We start from the raw sequence: 19,708 nt of genomic DNA, 5'->3' as shown, positions 1-19,708 counted from the left end.
GCTCTCACACAAGTGGCCCGGGCCTGGGTGCGTGTGTGCACATATTTAAAGGGCTGGATAATGGATCGGGCAGCTAGAGACGCGCCTCAGTCCAAACAGCACACGTCAGATTTATGGAGACCCCCAGCCCTTCCTTCCCCGTCTGTCTAGCAGGGTGACATTTCAGCAATAGTAAAACAACGTTTACATAACCACTGCTGTCTGCCCTGATGCGGCCACAGCGCCAACACACTGGGAGAGGGGTGGCCGTTATTTATAGACCCTTGCGCGCTCATATGTGCGCGCGAATAAACGCAGAACGACTGACAGAACATTCAGTCGGCTATCTGTAATGGAAACAGGATGTAAACGATGGTACAGTGTTACAGATAATATCGCTATTCTACACTTTTGACTTCATCCCTAATCATTACGGGGGTAAGTGAAGCATGATTACACCGAAACCAGACCCGTCAATTACATCCAGCTCTCAAAAAACTACTTTGGGGCCCAAGATTTCTTGCTCGATTTGCTGTGCCGTGAATCATATGCATATGAGAAGAGGAAGGAGCACTGATCCCGAAAATATTAATTTGCATATATATTAGGGCTGTCAAAAGATTAATCGCGAATAATCGCATCCAAAATAAAAGTTTGTGTTTACATAATATATGTGTGTGTACTCTGTTAATTATTATTTATATATAAATACACACACACATTCATGTATATATTTAAGAAATATTTGCATGTATATACATTTATATAATCTATAATATATATAAATATAAATGTTTTATATATAATAATAAAAAAAAATCTTAAATATATACATGCTTGTGTGTGTATTTATATATAAATAATAATTAACAGAGTACACACACATATATTATGTAAACACAAACTTTTATTTCGGATGCGATTAATCTTTTGACAGCCCTAATAAAAATAATATATTTTTCTTAAATATATACATGTTTGTGTGTGTTTTTATATATAAATAATAATTAACAGAGTACACACACATATATTATGTAAACACAAACTTTTATTTCGGATGCGATTAATCGCGATTAATCTTTTGACAGCCCTAATATATAAAAGTCTATGGATGGCCTCCAAAAGCGATTTGGATATCGCAAGTCTTTCATGAAATGCAATAGACAGCGATGTGACGTTAGAAGTGTGTTTATAACCTGTCCGATGCCCAGCCAGTCGGCTAGATCCCGTGCATTAGCCAGCGCGGTCGAGAGTCCCACCACCCGGACGGATTTTGAGGTGTGCGATGAGATAAAGTTGGTTCTGGACACAATGACCTCTAGAACCGGTCCCCTGTCCTCACCTGTGGAGTCAAACAAAACACAAACACTGTAACGATACCATCTTCATATGCTATTATTAGAAATGATTTACAGGTATGTACACACACACAAGATCATACTGTATGTGTGAACGGGGCTAATGTCTGGCTGTTCATCAGTTGAAGCGATCGTGTCTCTTCAGAAGAGGCTCATATGGATTATCTTTACCATGCCATTTTGTACTTTTTGAAGCGTGAAAGCTTTATTAAATGGCGTTTCTATTGGCCACTAAACAACTAAAGTTGCATAGTGCAGATTTCAAATAATATTATGCACATTTGAGTGATGGCATTTCAGTTTTCGTTTGAAATTGGAGAAACATTCATTTCACTGGTAGCTTTATCATCAACTATTACAATTTGTTTGCACTGTGAGCCTAGTTTTAGTTTACATGTATATAAACAGGGCCTAAAATTAACATTTGCCAAGCAAACACGAGTAACAATCGCTGTTGGTGAGTAAAGGCGGGCGGACACTGAGGTCACACAAGCTTTCACACTAAACACAGAGACTGGAGCTTTCAATGCTTCTGCTATAGCTTCGGTTAGAAAAAAGATAGAAAAATGATTTGTGTGCAAATGATTTGTTGACAAGCAGAGAACAGCTGCCATTCCTTTTGACAGAAACAACCTGAGAGAGAGTGTGTGTGTGTGTGTGTGTGTGTGTATGCAGGCTTTATGGTTGCAGCCACTGAGCTATAGCCTAATAATGCTCATCGATCTAGCCTATGTGACGTGGTTGTGCATGATTTGGCAATAGGGGACAGCCATACGCTGGTGAAAATCGTTTAAACATGTTTAAAAATGATCGTGAGGTCGGGAGGAGCTCGTAACCAGAGTTAATTTTAACAGCAAATTTTGATTTAGTTTTAGTCATAGTCTTTTGACGAAAATGCCATTTAGTTTTAGTCATATTTTAGTCACCAGAATATCAAAAGATTTGAGTCAACTAAATCTACAGTAGGTTTAATCTCCTAAAATCTAATGAGTTTAGTTCAATTGTAATACATTAAGCATTTAAGCATCACATAACCGACGGTCACTTGAACTGACATTTTGACATCATTTTGTTTTTGACATTAAAAATACACGAAAGAGCTCAATTCACTTTTATGTTTGTTTTTAAAAACATCTATATAGTTTTTATAACTTTGTATTTCTGTTTTAGTCAGTAGACCATATCAAGTTAAGCTAAAGCTTCAAATAAGTTTATGTATTTTTTTAATTTCAGTTAACATTTATTTAATTTCAAGTAATGAAGATTTTTTTTTAATGGTTTTAGTGAACTATTATAACCTTATACTTTATTGAATATGTGTCAAATACTGATCTTTCCTCCTGAATATGAATTAAATGGGAATGAAATGAAATATAGTTTATTGTGTAACCAAAAACTAATATATAATGCGTGACTTTTAATTATAAACAAGTTCGAAACACATATTGACTCTTATTTTGAAATGTCTGCGCCTCTATTGCAGTTGCAGGAGCTCATTCAAGTTCAGGAGATAAAATATGCGTTGCTACAACCGTCTAAAACATATTACTATATAAACATTGTAAAGTAAACATTGTCATTATTCATCCGCATTAGTTCATAAACACTTGCCTGGCGTAAATGTGTGTTATTGATTGATTGAGCCGCTCTGGAGCTGGATTGGGGATGAGCCGTGTTTTCCAGAGGTTAGATCAGTTCAGATCAAATGAGCTCATCTGTGACACAGATCATCAGTTCTGACTGGATTCTTCCCTAATCCACCCTCACTAACATTCTCCTCTCGTTTTTATTTGTTGACGAAAATGACAGTTGATTTTCCTCATAGTTTTTGTCATCCAACACTAGTTTTTATTTAGTTATCGTCTCGTTTTCGTCAGTGAAAAAAGGTCATTGACGAAAATTATTTATCAACGAAATTAACACTGGTGTTGGGCAAGTAATTGAATTACTTTAGCAATTACTGTATATCAAAAGTAATTAGTTACTAGGGAAAGTAACTTTTAAGTTACTTTTATGTCTGTTTTTTTAATGTAAATATGAACAGTACTGAACAGTCAAACAAACAATTTTTCATTCAACATTTCAGGTGAAACTGGACATGTGTAAATGTATCTGTTTGTTTACATCACATATGTAAATTTTACTCCTAGCAAAATGTTAAAAAATAAGCGTGTGAGCGTGTTATAGGCTATATATGACATGTTGTAGTCAGATATGACGGCGCTACTGCAACACGCATCGCCGCAAATGAGTAGCAAGCCAGTCGATCTCAGGGCCGAGAATTTTGATAAGCTGTCGAACATAGGCCGGGCTAGGGCCTAGATTTGAGTTTCTTATCTGCAAGCGTTCATTTTTCACAAAAGAGAGTAACGAACTTTCAGTTTTAATTGCGTTACTTGATTAAAACAATATTTAGTTACACGCGCGTTAGTTACCGCTAAAAGTAGTGGCATTACAGTTGCGTGTTACTTTGTAGCGCATTACTCCCAAAACTGCTCGTAATGTGCTCGGCTCGTCTCGTAATTCCTCTCTCACGCTGCGAGCCACGACCATACGGGCATCCACCATTTTCATGCCATTTCTCCCGAGAGAAAAAAATCATCTGCGAGCTCGTACAACAGCAAAAATCGCACGGTGTACGCCCGGCTTAAATTAAACGGTGTCACTTGCCAGTTGGCTGGTAACATTTTTATGAATTCTAACAATGCCTGAGCGTAAACAAACATGAAATACTACACTAAGCTCTCTTGTGCTCAATTGTCAAAAAATAGCAAGGATCATAGTAAACATAGTGGGTTATGTCTTAAGTGTTAGCAGTTAAGAAAGTAAACGCACATGTAACTATCAGTATATTAGATCTGTGCATTCACTCTTAAAGTGACAGCAGCCTAATATTCCTGCTGTGTTTCTAATGTTAATCTGACTGAGTAACTTTTGCAACTGAGCTCTCTTGTGCTCATAGTATCATAGTAAACATAGTGAGTTATGTCTTAAGTAAGTGTTAGCAATTGAGAAAGTAAACGCATGTGTAACAGTATCAGTATATTAGATCTGTGCATTCACTCTTAAAGTGACAGCAGCCTAATATTCCTGATGTGTTTCTAATGTTAATCTGACTGAGTAACTTTTGCAACTTTAATAAGGATGAATTAATTAGGATGTTTAATTTATACAGAGAAGACTGTGAAGTGTTATTTTACATTTGCTCACTTTATTAAATGTGCCTGAAAACGACTGTCAGACGTGAAAAGCACTGTTTATTTCATTTGCATTGGTTACATTTTATTTATTTGTGCTTTTGCTTGTGGTTTGATTATCTGTTTTAATTTTAGTACTTACTTTTTCGATGTATATTAGTTAGGCTAGTGGTTTTAGATGTGGTCTTGAAACTGGAATAGAGAATTGTGAATTTTCTATGTACATTTTTGGTTTAATTACTGCCTGTTTTTTGAAAAAACTGCTTCATGGCTGCTAAAAAAATGTGCTGAAGTTTCCGGCCATTGGCAGATGTGGCAAACAGTTATGTAAAACATTTACTATGTAGGTCTGAACAACACAATAAAACTAACGCAGGCCTGTTGAGAAGAGTACTCCTCTTACGTATGAATTGTATGTAACAAAATATTTCATCCTTCAAGAATAAGGGTCTTGAAGGAGGCTCTATAATCAGTCTCTTAAATCAAGAACCGGCCATACATGTGTGTAAATGCATGCAGATACTCGTGTATATAGGGGTATTATCATCTTATCCAACTACACACGGTTCAGGACTGAAGCTGTCCAATTCATTTATGTCAAGCTCCTTGACTTTAATACATTGCTGGCAGCCATTCGACATAGGCAAACATATGTGCGCACCTGAACACCAGACTCATATGTGCTTGTTGAAGATTTAATTTCAAAACCATGGCCATTAACAGTGGTTTGTTCATCCCTTTGATGCAGTATAATAGTTTCCACTCCTCTGGGAAAGCTTTGCTCTAGATGTCGGCTGCTGGGCTTTGCTACCATTCAGACACAAGAGCATCAGTGATGTTGGGCAATGGGGCCTGGCATTAAATCCAGCTTTTCTATAGGTTTCAGGTCTAAGCTTTGTGCAGACCAATCAAGCTTCTCCACACCAGACTCAGTAAACCAATCAACAGAAAAGTTCAAGCCGATTCTTCTAAAAAATATCTAAGTTGATTTAATGCATCTGTTTGTAATAGATGAAAGCCAAACTCCCTAATTAAAAGTGGATGCAAGTTTGACCATGTAGTGTATAGTATGTAAGATTTTTATGCTAAAATACTATCTCTTAACCCAGTTTATTGTTCCCTGTCTACTATCAGTATGCCATTAATGGGGTTATCTTCCCCAAAATTGTAAACATTGAGCCTCCCAGGCACCATCCAAACACAGAGTGGTCCACTAATATCTGTCAATCTCTTTCAGCTCAGCCTATAGAATGAGTTTGGGGGCGTGGCTACTCTAGCAAGCGGAGCAGAGGCTGTTTCGCCGTTGTGGGACCATGGCTGTGTCCGAAATCGCCCCCTACACCCTCAATCACTATTCCCTACATTAGGGAGACACATAACCAGCATATATTAAGCAGTGTTGGGCAAGCTACTTGGAAAATATAGTGAGCTAAGCTAGCAGTTACTCTACATTAAATGAAGCTTCCCTACACTGAAGCTACCCCCCTGGGAAATGTAGCAAGCTAAGCCACAGCAACATGGCAAAAGTAGTTTACTACATCAAAGCTATTTATTTATTTTTTGTACCAACTTCATTCCAATCACTGCTATCTCAGTGATCAATAAAAGTCAACAGATAGGCAGGCATACTTTTTCAGTTCAATTGTTTGATCATCAACTGTCCCAAACCAATTCAAGAAAACATAAATGAACAAAATAACAAAACCAGCTGTCGAGAGTGTGTACATGTAGACTGGATAAACTCTGATCTGCCGGCGATTTGATTTCGCCCAGCAACTCAGTCTGGAAACCTGTGCATTCATTTCTACTGCTTCTGTTACACTTTTGCGGGAACCAATCACAGACTGGCTTATCCATTCTGGCGCGCTATTGGCGGGTTTAAGACGATGACAGATAGAGAAGCGATGGGTTGTTTATGCCCGTTGATCACGCCTCTTGTGGTCTGATTGGTTGAAGGACTATCCAATTGCGTACAGAGTCATTTAATTTATGTTCGTTGATCACGCCTCTTGTGGTTTGATTGGTTGAAGGACTATCCAATTGCGTACAGAGTCATTTAATTTATGCCTGTTGATCACGCTTCTTGTGGTCTGATTGGTTGAAGGACTATCCAATTGCGTACAGTCATTTAATTTATGTTCGTTGATCACGCCTCTTGTGGTCTGATTGGTTGAAGGACTATCCAATTGCATACAGAGTCATTTAATTTATGCTCGTTGATCACGCCTCTTGTGGTCTGATTGGTTGAAGGACTATCCAATTGCATACAGAGTCATTTAATTTATGTTCGTTGATCACGCCTCTTGTGGTCTGATTGGTTGAAGGACTATCCAATTGCATACAGAGTCATTTAATTTATGCTCGTTGATCACGCCTCTTGTGGTCTGATTGGTTGAAGGACTATCCAATTGCGTACAGAGTCATTTAATTTATGCTCGTTGATCACGCCTCTTGTGCAGTAGAAAATACAGAGCAGACTCCCCAGACCAATGTTCAATCTTAAAATGAGCTTTGTCTGGTGATAGCCAGACAAGTGCACATGTTCATATGTTTATGTATGCGTATGCACATGTGTTTGCATGTTTATGCTCAATTTAGACTTGGGCACATTGGCAGGACAAACTGTAAGTTAATTTAAAACTCAACTCAGCTCAAAGTACAGTAGAAAAAGAATTAAGACCAGCTCCAAACAGTGCCAACATGTCACAAAAAAACATGCATTTATATTTAATGACATTGTGACTTTCTTTCTTTATGGAAACAAGTTTCTGCCACCAGATATCAAGAGGTGGCCAGGCTGGACCCCCATCATTTTAACAAGAGGTGTTTATTCACACGACACAATAGAGGCTTTTCAAAATTTGCTTCGAGATCACAGCCAAAGAAATACTTTCAAAAGCTTGCACACGCATCTGTGAAGAAAGTGTAGTATACCCGTGGCACATCCGGTGGACACATTGAGCATTTTTATCACACAATAGCACATTTTTACCACTATAGTGGATCTTACATTTTATAAAAAAATGTAAAAAATCGTAGCTTCATCGGAATGGTCCAAAACTTTATTGGTACTTGGTATATGAACACCCAGAAAAATTGGGGACAGGATTTGAAAAGTCTAAGTGGTCGTAAAAAAAAAAAAATAGTCACATTCAGGACCTTCGGGTCAAAAATGACCCCCATAGGAAATTAATGGGAAATTAGTTTTTTTTGTGCATACAATCTACAAATCAGCCAGGATGCAGAAAAAAGGGACTCAACAGTGAAGGGGTGAATCTCTAAAACATCAAGAGTGCAAAACAGACAAAAAAACTCACACACACACACACACTTATACACACAAAAACACACGCACACACAAATTAACGCGTGCCATTCCAAAAGCTAATTGTGTTTTTGTGTGTGTGTGTTTTTGTCTGTTTTGCACTCTTGATGTTTTAGAGATTCATCCCTTCACTGTTGAGTCCTTTTTTTTCTGAATTCTGGCTGATTTGTAGATTGTATGCACAAAAAAACTCTGCATTTTCATATTTTTGCCAATTTCCCATTCATTTCCTATGGGGGTCATTTTTGACCCGAAGACTATTTTTTTTACAACCAGTTAGACTTTTCAAATCCTGTCCCCAATTTTTTTGAGTGTTCATATACCAAGTACCAATAAAGTTCAGATGAAGCTACGATTTTTAACATAAAAAATAAATAAAAAATTGTGTCAGAAATGACGAAGACCCCCAGAGGGTTAACTACTGAACTTAGACCTGACATTTTTAAAGCTTGACTTTTTTTTTTTAAATTTGTTTGTTGATGTTACTTTTATTACATCAGATACGTATTGCTTATTTTGTGCACAGCGCCTTGAGAAGATGCTTTTAAAGCCATGTTATTATGCTTTTATTATGTTCGCTAACGGTATATCGCTGGTCAGATTTTTTCAGCCAATGTCGCAAAAGACTTTGTGGTGAGTATATCAGGGCCTTTACCCAGAAGATGGATCTCGTCTATGATGAGGATGGCCACTTTCTGCACATAGCTGCGGTTCTGCCAGCTTCGGCTGACTCCATCCCATTTCTCCGGAGTGGTGACGATCAGGTCAGCCTGCGCTATGGCCCGCATGTCTGGAGTAACGTCACCTGTTAACTCAACCACCCTAGAGAGACGGAGTATGATAATCAGCAAATAAAGGTCAGGGTATAATAACAGATACATATTTGCCAGATGAATCTATAAACACGCTCACTTCCTCCCAAGTTTCTCTTCGATTCTGATCTTCCAGTCCTCAATCCTCTCCCGTACCAGAGCTTTGAGAGGAGCGATGTAGACCACCTGCTCACACAGACACATGCCGGTTAAACCACATCAACATTTACAGCTAAACCCTGACACATGGCAGAGGTTCAGACCTTGGAGTTGGGGTACATGTTGAAGACCCTGAAGATGGCCATCTCTGCAGCGATGGTTTTCCCGGAGCCGGTGGGAGCTCCCAGCAGGACGTTGGTGTCCGTGTGGTAAAGCGTGTGGAAGATCTGCGTCTGAATGGGATTAAAGTGGGTGAACTTGTACAGACTCTCGTACTCCCGGTTTCCCAGTGCAGTCACAGGCAACGGCTGAAGATCCAAGAGCTCTGGAATTGAGGAAAGGAAAATGTACATTTGCATGGCTTCTCCATTATAAAACACACATTTGGATGGCAAGATGAGTCTTCACAAATGTGAGTTTGTGAGAAAAAACCCTCAAAATTGTGAAAAGCTGCAATTACTAGGGCTGTCAAAAAATTAATCGCGATTAATTGCATCCAAAATAAAAGTTTGTGTTTACATAATATATGTGTGTACTCTGTTAATTATTATTTATATATAAAATACACACATTCATGAATATATTTAAGAAATATTTGCATGTATATACATTTATATAATCTATAATATATATAAATATAAATGTTTTATATATAAAAATATTTTTTTTTCTTAAATATACACATGCTTGTGTGTGTATTTATATAACAAGTTTATATAACAAGTTTACAAGTTCATATTTATATATAAATAATAATGAACAGAGTACACACACATATATTATGTAAACACAAACTTTTTTTTTGGATGCGATTAATCGCGATTAATCTTTTGACAGCCCTAGCAATTACCCTTTTTTATTTTTATTCTGTGGCTGAAACGAGCTCCCATAAGCCCCTTTCACACAGCAATGTGACAACATATATTTGACGAGTGAAAGGCATGATGGGATGATCAAACAGAACGTGTTTTTGCTTTTAAAGGGTAACTAAACCTTAGTTCACAGCTGAACTCCACCCACTGGGAATATTTGAAAAATGCTGGAAAAGTGAGCCGAGTTGGAAGAGCCAACATACGTCAAAATGGCAAACAACGTCCAATAGGAAAATTCAACTGCAGTAGCCATCGTTCAAACTTAAGAGGGCAGCACTGGGATGGATTTACACCATATATTGTAGAATTAAAACACCAAATGTCAAAACATTTACTCGAATCAATGAACAGCACTAATAAAGCCCCAGTCTTGAAGATCATTAAAGCTACACTGTGTAACTTTTTTAGTTTATTCTTAGCTAAAAACACTTAGTTCTTTCAAAAATATATGTGCTCATTAATGTATATTTACTTCTTTCAAGTAATAAAGTATTCTCGTAAGTTTATAATTTGCCATTGTAAATACATACGGGTGAGGGTTCGAATGCCAGTCGCCATGTTGCCCCTCCATCTTGAAAGTACATTAGCCAAAGAGGGACATACCCGTAAATTCAAGCTCCGCCTTTGGCGTTTTAACACTCGATGGCACCGTGTCGAATGTGGACGAGGTCGAACTGGAAGCCATGTTAATCTTGGACTAAATCGGCCACCGTAGGAGTTTAAACGAAATCGGAATTGAGAGAAACTAAAATTCACTGGATGGTCATATACATTTTTAACGCAAGATGGGGGAAAATATCACACAGTGTAGCTTTGACTAAAAAAAAGTTGTTTTAGGGTTTAGTTACCCTTTAAAAACACGAGATGTGCGTAATAATGTCCAACTGCAGAGCCGGAGCGCTGATGAATGCAAAAGATGGCTGGGTCTGGAGCGTGACACGTTTAAAAAGCTGCGAGACGCGACACAATGGTCAAAGATGATCATTTAACGCATATTTATACTATTAAAAAGCCTTCTGTAAACAGCACATGAGAACTTATGACTTATGTCTGCTTGCGTCTTATGTCAGAGCATTCGGACTTCATATGTGCAAATACCTGTAATCTTCATTCTGCGTTCACACAGCGCACATTACCGGTAATTTACTGCTAATCAGGGCTTATTAACTTTTGCCACTGTGGCTAGTGCTTTTCCAGAGTTACTAGCCACTCAGCATTGTCACTGGCCACAATTTTGTTGTTCAGAAATGTGTTGTTGGCTACATGTAAATGAGCACTGTAGACACCCAAATCAAGTCTACATGAAATGTATAACATGACAGGTCATCAACAGCTGAAGATTTTTATTTCTATCAGCTATGACATATTTAAATCTAGCATATTGTGTATGAGCCCATACAGTAGCCTAGTGAAATACATATCCATATTTTCATGTGATTTGACAGTTTATTTGATTAAATATACCAAATCTAAAAGGTGTGCATCATACCTGACACCTTACAGTCAGTTTTATGACTGTAAGTCATTCTCTTCAAATGCTGAAGTTAGAAACGTGTATACCAATGTCGTATGTAACTTTAGAGACGGAAATCGAACGTCCAATGTTAAGCCAGCTTTATGCCAGTCACATCATGCCTTGTGGTTCTGTTGTGATAATTGTTTGAAACTATTATCGCTGCTGAACTAGAACAAAAACAGTCAATCACAGACACAGTATGATGATCTCCTGCGCATCGCACACACATCTCTGCTTTGATGAGAGTGCAGATTTCAGTGAGTGAGAGAACAAAACTCTGGTGTTTCAGCGAGGACTGATCTGAACTCCTCTATGACATTGCATTTATAAGCTCAACAGAATTGCGTGTGATTGGTTATAATGCGCATCGCGACTATAACAGATGCCTTTTGAGGCTAGTGGGAGTGAATGTGTTACACGCCACAGCTGAAATCCAAAATGGCGGGTGTTAATGTCAAGCCCTGCTGGTAATGTTACAACTTCCCTTACTGATACATTTCCAGAACCAATTTACCGGCATTTTTGAAAAGGCCCTGTTCACACATGATCTGTTAACGCCAATTTACCAGTTAAGACTGTAAGTTTGAAAGGGGCTATAGAAATGTGTGATTTATCATTTTATAAAACTTTTTAGTTTTTTTGGTCAAAACTTTAAACATTGTGGCTTGGTTTCACAGACAGGGCTTAGACTAAACCAGGATTAGGGCTAGTTCAATTAGAGCATTTAAGTAGCTTTTATAAATGTGCCCTAGAAAAAAATCATTACTGGTGTGCATCTTGAGACAAAACAATGACATATTTTAAGATATCTCAGTGCAAGTTGCTTTGAGTTAAAACAGCTCAAACATGCTTTAGTCTGAGACTAGCTTAAGCCTTGTCTGTGAAACCAGGGGTTAATGTTGTCAGTCACCCAACCAACATTTTTTTGTTAATTTAAAATCTGGCCATCATTGGTAGTGTTATTATTTTTAACGTTTATGCAAACAAAAAGTGCAAAGTGCTGAGTCATTTGTTGGATTTCGATATTAAACTTGTGTGTATCAGTACTTTCCGAATTTTACCAGCAAATTACAGTGATGATATTGATAACCTCATCGATGCAACTATGTTCACTCTTTAAGTAAAGTTTTGCCTGTATGGTGATTAGAGTCAATATTTTGGCTTCGTCAGCGCTGAATCGTGGCTGATGTCTTCACTACAATTTAATCGCAGAGTTTGGAAAGAAAAACACTGCACACATTGCGTAATCTGCCTAGTCTATTTCTTTAACCCTCACATTGTGTTCTGGAGCCTCATTTATAAACGTTGCGCACACATAAAAGAAGGCGTACGCCGCTCTCTACGCAATAATTGGTATTTATAAAAAGCAAGCTTGACGGGAAAATGTGCGTTCCTTCACGCAAGCTCTGACCCAGGCGTACACACAAAAACGGGTGAAATGAGAAATGGCGACACCGTCGGCAGATGAAGAAACACGTGAAAGTGTGTGAAACTGTAGACCGTTGTGTAAAAGAAATGGCAATACTGCCTCTCATAAATAACATGAAGACTTCACAAAGCAAGTCTTACAATTAACAGCCAACACAAACACCCGTTTGATCGATCTGCAGTGTAAAACAAACGAAAATTACAACAGAAATGCAAATTAACACATATTTGTGAAATATGTTCTGCAATAATATTGGCATTTTATGCAATTCATCCTCATAAATAATGTGGTAAACAGAACGAAATAATGTACAAAACTGATATTCTCGTCAATGTCTCCGTCTGGCGGAGCAGATATAGATGCAATTAGATAGACAGATAGATAGATAATTAGGGAGATAGATGTATTAATTGTCCACTGGGGAAAGTTGTTTTCATAGTAAAAATTGATTCATCAGCTACGGAATCATGGTATTCATGCATATGCCTTTAGTTTGTTTTATTTTTGATAAAATAACGTATGACGTATGTCTCAACCATTCAGAAAGCTGCAAGAATTACATTTGCACTGAACTATTTCCCATTTCCACGTAGATTATAACCGACATCTGTAGCTTGTCAGATGCAATTAAATGGATGGAAATAAAATGCCCCATCACAATGCATAATGACGCACAATGGCTGATCTTGCGCTCTTAGAAGATGTGGCAAATGGAAGGATTCGGAGTGAAGGCATCTTCAGACAAGAAGACTTGCTGGCAAACGAGGACACACTCTGGCGATGGAGCGCTAGACGCTTTTTTGCCTCGACTTTGATGTCCGACCATTTCTTTTTTATTTCGTCCATGGTCCGAGGTTGTGAGGCATTTACGGCGTCTGCAACCTTTTGCCACTCAAGTGCCTTTTTGGCATTAGTAATGCCCACACTGTGCCCTCCAAACAACATTTTTCTCCTCTTTTCCACCTCGCCAACGATAACTTCGACTTCACATTGAGTGAAGTTACGTTTTTTTGATTTCCTCTCTGTGTTTGCCATGATTTCGCAGATTATGAATATTAACTTGTGGCCGTTTCACGGACTATTTATGGGCAACTATGGGCGTGACATGAAGCCACAAAAGCTGCGCTTCATTTAGAATTGATTGTGATTTATTAAGGGAAAACTGCGTAGGATGTGCGTGCGCACGGTTTTATAAATCAGAATATTTCTGTGCGTACGCACGTCCTATGTTTCATCTGCATGCCACTTCTGACGCAAATCCTACGCAAAGTTTTATAAATGAGGCCCCTGGTCATTTTGACCCAGAGTGGATCTTTTCCGAAAATTGAAGTTAATGTTATCGCATTGGATTCAAACTGATTTTGCTCTCCCACATTGGGCCCTATCATACACCCGGCCCAATGCAGCGGCAGGAGCAACGCAAGTGTTTTTTCTGCTAGTTTCAGCCCGACGCAGTTTTCATTTTCACGTCCAGCTCCACGTTGTTTAAATAGTAAATGCACATCTGTTGACCCATGGGCGTCTGGTCTGAACACCAGGTGTGTTCAGGAGCATTGTTGGCGTGTTGCTATATTGAGGAACTGAAAACGACTGCGCCATTGACCAACACAAACCTGCTCTAAAGTCAATAGCGCAGTATATTTTGTGTTATTTAAAGGGCGTGTTAGTAATATGAGCCTATAGGGTTAAATATTACAAATAAAAGGATTCCTCTCTGGAGAAGCGTCCATGTAAATAGTGAATCAGCCATGGTGTGAGCGCAACTGGCTCTTAAAGGGAATGGGAGATGAGACTCTGATTGGTTTATTGCACATTGCGCCCAAAACACACCCATGACTCATTAAGAGACGAGGGACAACCCTTTTGGACATGCACCCGGCACGCCAACCATTTTTCTCGTCATTAAACTAGCAAAAGTGGATTTGGACACGCCCTGCACCTGCGCCACACGCTACAGACCATGTGTTTAGATCATTAAAATAGGGCACATAGTCTAACAGCAAAAAACACATTTTTAATTATGAATTTTGGTTCACTTGTGGATATACTGAAAAACTGTTATTTGTCACAAAACATTAGGCAATTCAGAAATTGTCCTGAGTGGGGGAAAATTTCCAATTTGAACGGCAATAAAAAAATAAAATAAAAGCACTTTAAATGCTGAAATGCCCCCATGTGATACTGTCTGAAAGAACAAAAATGACCATAAGACTCATTCCACACAACATTAAAAGAGATTCATCCTAAATAAGGAATAAAGCATCCGCTGGAGGAAGGCACGTATGTGTGTGTGTATGGGACGCACCTGTGTGTGGCGGGTGTCTTTCAGGCAGGATGAGATGCTGGAAGTTGATGATGCACACGGCTTCAGAGCCCAGCCAGCGGTCAGACACGGCTCGGATGTAATACTGAGAAGGCATGGGCTCAAAGATGGGTATGGTGAAGACCACCTGCTGCGGCTCTCCACTCAGCACCTGAGAGGACATGTCATTAGAAACGCATTCACATCTGCAGCTCATCGTTAACCTGGTCTCCATCCTTTACTAAATAACATTTAAACCAGGGCTCTGAACCGGTTCAAGGAACGAAAACGAAAACCGGAAACGAACAAAATTTTAAGAGGAACAAAAACGAAAACGAAATCAATTTGAATCGTTCTGAACAGAAACGTTAATTTGAAATGACCATTAACCGGTTAATAACGTTATTTTATCGTTCTCTTTAATATTGTAATTTGGCAGTGACCAATCATGAATAGAGTAGCTCCAGCATGTGATGTGACGGATCAAGCGTGAGTGAAATGTCATCTATGAATCTACCGGTAACGCAAGTCAGTGTGAGCGCATTTACACGCCTCAAGTACATTTCTTTACCCACTGAGGTCATCAATGAAAGCGCAGGTATTGGAGGACATTCTTTTCATATGTTTAAATAAGCAGTTCGGACTTTAAGCTCAAATAGACTGATTTAGGCTAGTTTGTGGATTCCGTTTAAGCCTATCCGTAGGCTATAGCATCTATCAAACATTCTTCCTATAGTCTTTCAGATTGCCAATACAGGACAGCTCAATGTTTTCTATAGACGGCTGATGCTTCGTATTAAATGGTGTTATATTGCATTAAATGATCAAGCTTTATTAGCTGACTGAATCTGATTATGGGATGCAAGGACGTGTTGCACAGTGTTTGCTTTGAAAATACCAGCATTAAAAGAGCAATGGTTATCCAGTTTATTTATTCTTTATTCATGCAATTTTTAAAACAAGTCGTGTTGAAAAAAAAGTTATGTACAAAGAATGTTATCACTCTTCTGAAAACAATAGGCATATAGAGGCCACTTTCTGCTCCATTAAAACAGGTCAATATTTGTCCCGCTGTTTATGCTTTGTAATTAATGCATGTATTTCTGTTGTGGTTTTAAAAATGTTATGAAATAAATATTCAAGTTTAATTATCATGCGTTATATTATTATTGAGTGAAAATAAGTCTTTATTTATACATATTTGTTTGTTTGGCTAAATTAAATTAAAATAACATTATTAACCGTTATTCTTTCAAATCAAACTGTTTTCGGAACAGTAATGTTTATTGAGGAACGCAAAAACGGAAACGTTAAAATATCGATTCTGCTCGGAGTGAACCCATTGATATTTTTTCCGTTTTTAAGCCCTGGTTTAAACTGAGCTTTTTTTGCAGTGTTATTTTAGCAGTATTCAACTTGTTTTGCAACGTTATGCTCTGTGAATGTGTGCAAGTTTGGATTCATTAGCCGCTATAGGTGAATAACCAGAAGAATAACAGTAAAGTGCAGTAAACAGTACAACTATTTGCTTGTTTGTAAAAATGACAGTAAAAACGGCTTGTTGATTGTAAAAAACAACAATACATTAATATAAAGGATGAGACCGGATAAGTTTGAGTAACTGAGTAATGTGATTTTCATTCATTTTAGTTTTAAAAAAAAGATTTCTATTAGGCTGTAATTCATTTTTATTTCAGTTAACTTCAATTAATGAAAAACATTTTTAACCGCATATCATCACAGTCGGGCGGAAACCTTGTTTTTCCATTTTTCAGCTTTTTTTTCCTTTCACAAATCATTACTATTGGTCACCCTTTACATCTCTCTGTGTGTTTTGTGAATATCTAACCAATGAAAAATATTAAAAAGAGCTTGTGACTGAACCTCGTATCGCCATTGGCTCCTCAAACCGTCAGTCAAACCTCATAACTCCGCCCGCTCTATCGTGAATGAAGTGCTAAAGACAGTTTGGAGCATCTCTGCTTGTTTGCAATGCAATGGTAAATGAAGAACTGGTTGTTTGAATAAGAACAGCGTTTGCTTTCCTCAAGAGACACTGTAAAGGCTGATGTTTTATGTATTTGAAGAGTGTTTTAGTCTAGCATTTAGTTCTACATAACCTAGTTCCTGTCTACCTCTCTGAGCTTCTTCATCCCTACACTCCATCCAGAAGCCTAAGAGCCTTTAGAGATTATCACGGCCTCTTCTCTGTCTGCTTTCAAGTCTCTTTTAGAAACCTGTTTTCTTTAGTGTATTGATTTTTTGATTTACATTTTTTTCTCTCTGTTGGTAATTTATATCTGAGTTTTGATTTCTGGTGATCTGTGAAAAACCCTAAATAACGAGACTTACATAGTGATGACGATTTCAAAACAAAGCATCATGAAGCTTTGAAGCGTTATGAATCACTGAGTCGATTCAGCGGTTTGAATCGCCAAATTTCAGCAGTTTGGCGGTTTAACGTGCGATTCCGAATCACGATTCGACTCACTGATTCATAACGCTTCGAAGCTTCATGATGCTTTGTTTTGAAATCGTCATCACTATGTAAGTCTCGTTATTTAGGGTTTTTTTGCGCACAAAAACTATTCTCGCCGATTCATAAAGTTATTTTAGAACCACTGTAGTGAGATGGACTTTGTAATGACGTCTTTAGTGCCTTTTAAGGGTCTTGAGAGTGTAAAGTTCATTGTGCCAATGGAGGCCTTTCAGAGCCATCAGATTTACACTAAAATATCTTCATTTGTGTTCCGAAGATGAACGGAGGTCTGACGGGTGTTGAACGACATGAGGGTGAGTAATTAATGACAGAATTTTCATTTTTGGGTGAACTAACCCTTTAAGTGTATCGGCATCGGCCGATGTAAGGCTGCTGCATTCGCCGATATTTTTCCCCTGCATTATTTACAGACAGGCGTCCACAGGGCAGCTCTCACCGTCTTCAATCTCTCTTGCTCTCCCTCGCGCATATTAATCAAAATCAATTGAGAATTGACACGATGGTAAAAGGTGGAAAGACTGAAGTTTCATGTGGAGCATTGGGAGATTTTTTCCTGAATTACTGCTGGTGTTTCTCTACAAGAGATTAAGGAAAGTGCACCTACACTCTAAAAAATGCTGGGTTAAAAATAACCCAAGTTGGGTTGAAAATGGACTAACCCATCAATTGGGTTGTTTTAACTCAGCGATTGGGTTGTTTTAAGCAAACATTTAACCCAACCGCTGGGTCAAAACAACCCAATTGCTGGGTTAGTCCATATTCAACCCAACTTGGGTTATTTTTAACCCAGCATTTTTTAGAGTGTAACCATTAAATGACTAGGTTGTAAATAGTTTTAAATGAAGTATAGTACAGTCAGTGTGCACTTTATTATGCTGCTTGCTTGTTGATACTGTGTGCAATAGTGTAATTATTTTATTTATGCTTAAATATTTATTTTCAGAATTTATTTTCACCACTGAACTCTTTTTTTTTTCTTGTTCTACCTCACCTGTTTTTACTATTTGTTAAATATAGTTTTTTTTAGTTCAATAAATGTGCCTTTTTTTAAATTGTTATCATCCTGATTATTGTGTCATTTTTATGTTGTGAATTGAGGGAGCAAAAGCAGTATGGGCTCAAAATATCGGCTCAAGAGAATCGGCAGCTCGTATCGTCATCGGCTAAGACTGATAAAAAAAAATCGGTATCGGCATCGGCACTAAAAAATCCATATCGGTCGACCCCTAGTTTAGTGTATTGAAAAAACAGTGTTTTTTCCCATGAAAAGTAGCGTTTTTGGGAGATGTTTTATATGAATTTAAAGGTGAAGTGTGTAATTGAGAGCGGCTCATCATGCAGTGGTGTGGTTAGCTGATGTACCTGCTTCTTCTGCAGGAGGAAGTACTCCGAGTGGTAGATGTGGTCGTTGATGGGGTCCTCCACCCATAACCACCAGGGCTCTCCCACAGAGCCATGCACCTTCAACACCACAACACAAGTGTCAGAGCAACATGTCCAGTTTAAGCTTTCACTAACAAAAACGTTAAAAAGTGGACATATACCAAACTTACACTGCTGAGACCAAAACACACACGAATTATAGATATATATATAACATGAGAAATATAGGAACACTTTACATAAGACTTCTAGTGTGCTTAAAACACTTCTTCTATAGCACAAAAAGTCCTTTCTTCTTGTGGCTATTAATGCTTTAATTGTCTTTCATTTATTCTATAAAGTTGGAGCTTGACATTCAGCTGAACTCTTGCTCAACACGATCACGGTTTCATAGACGGTGAAATCTGTGGCGTGTATTTAGTGAGAAGTAAGTGAAATCTTTACAGCCTGTTGAGCTGTGGCCTGTTTCATGTTAAAGCGAATGATATAGTGATATAGTGATATAGTGATATAGTGTGTGTATCGTCCGGCCGAGCTGAGAATGAACATCCTCCAGCTGTTTGATCTGAATCTCAATCTCACACCTTACAACACCTTCTGATAACAGGACATAAACAAACATATTCATTAATATAATTAAATAATGTAATAAAAAACAACTATTAGCTGTATTAAATGAATACATAAAATAATACAATTCGAAAAAAATAAAAGTTTTTTTACACACACACACACACACACACACACACACACACACACACACACACACACACACACACACACACACACACACACACACACACACACACACACACACACACACACACACACACACACACACACACACACACACACACACACACACACACACACACA

At 38.1% G+C, this 19,708-nt stretch overlaps 1 protein-coding gene across 1 annotated transcript in view; it reads right to left on the bottom strand.

Annotated features, from left to right (window-relative positions):
- Positions 1–19,708, bottom strand: part of ascc3 (activating signal cointegrator 1 complex subunit 3) — a 352,716-nt gene that overhangs the window by 84,438 nt on the left and 248,570 nt on the right. The window contains exons 23-28 of the mRNA XM_079836136.1: positions 18,812–18,910; positions 14,953–15,121; positions 8,935–9,155; positions 8,772–8,857; positions 8,515–8,681; positions 1,176–1,321 (exon numbers count right to left, since the gene is read on the bottom strand). Of these exons, the coding sequence (XP_079692262.1) occupies positions 1,176–1,321; positions 8,515–8,681; positions 8,772–8,857; positions 8,935–9,155; positions 14,953–15,121; positions 18,812–18,910 (888 nt within the window). The remainder of the gene's footprint in view (positions 1–1,175; positions 1,322–8,514; positions 8,682–8,771; positions 8,858–8,934; positions 9,156–14,952; positions 15,122–18,811; positions 18,911–19,708) is intronic.

The sequence above is a fragment of the Gobio gobio genome (assembly GCF_949357685.1).
Source record: "Gobio gobio genome assembly, chromosome: 15".
NCBI lineage: Eukaryota > Metazoa > Chordata > Actinopteri > Cypriniformes > Gobionidae > Gobio > Gobio gobio.
This window is presented reverse-complemented; position numbering and strand designations above follow the sequence as displayed.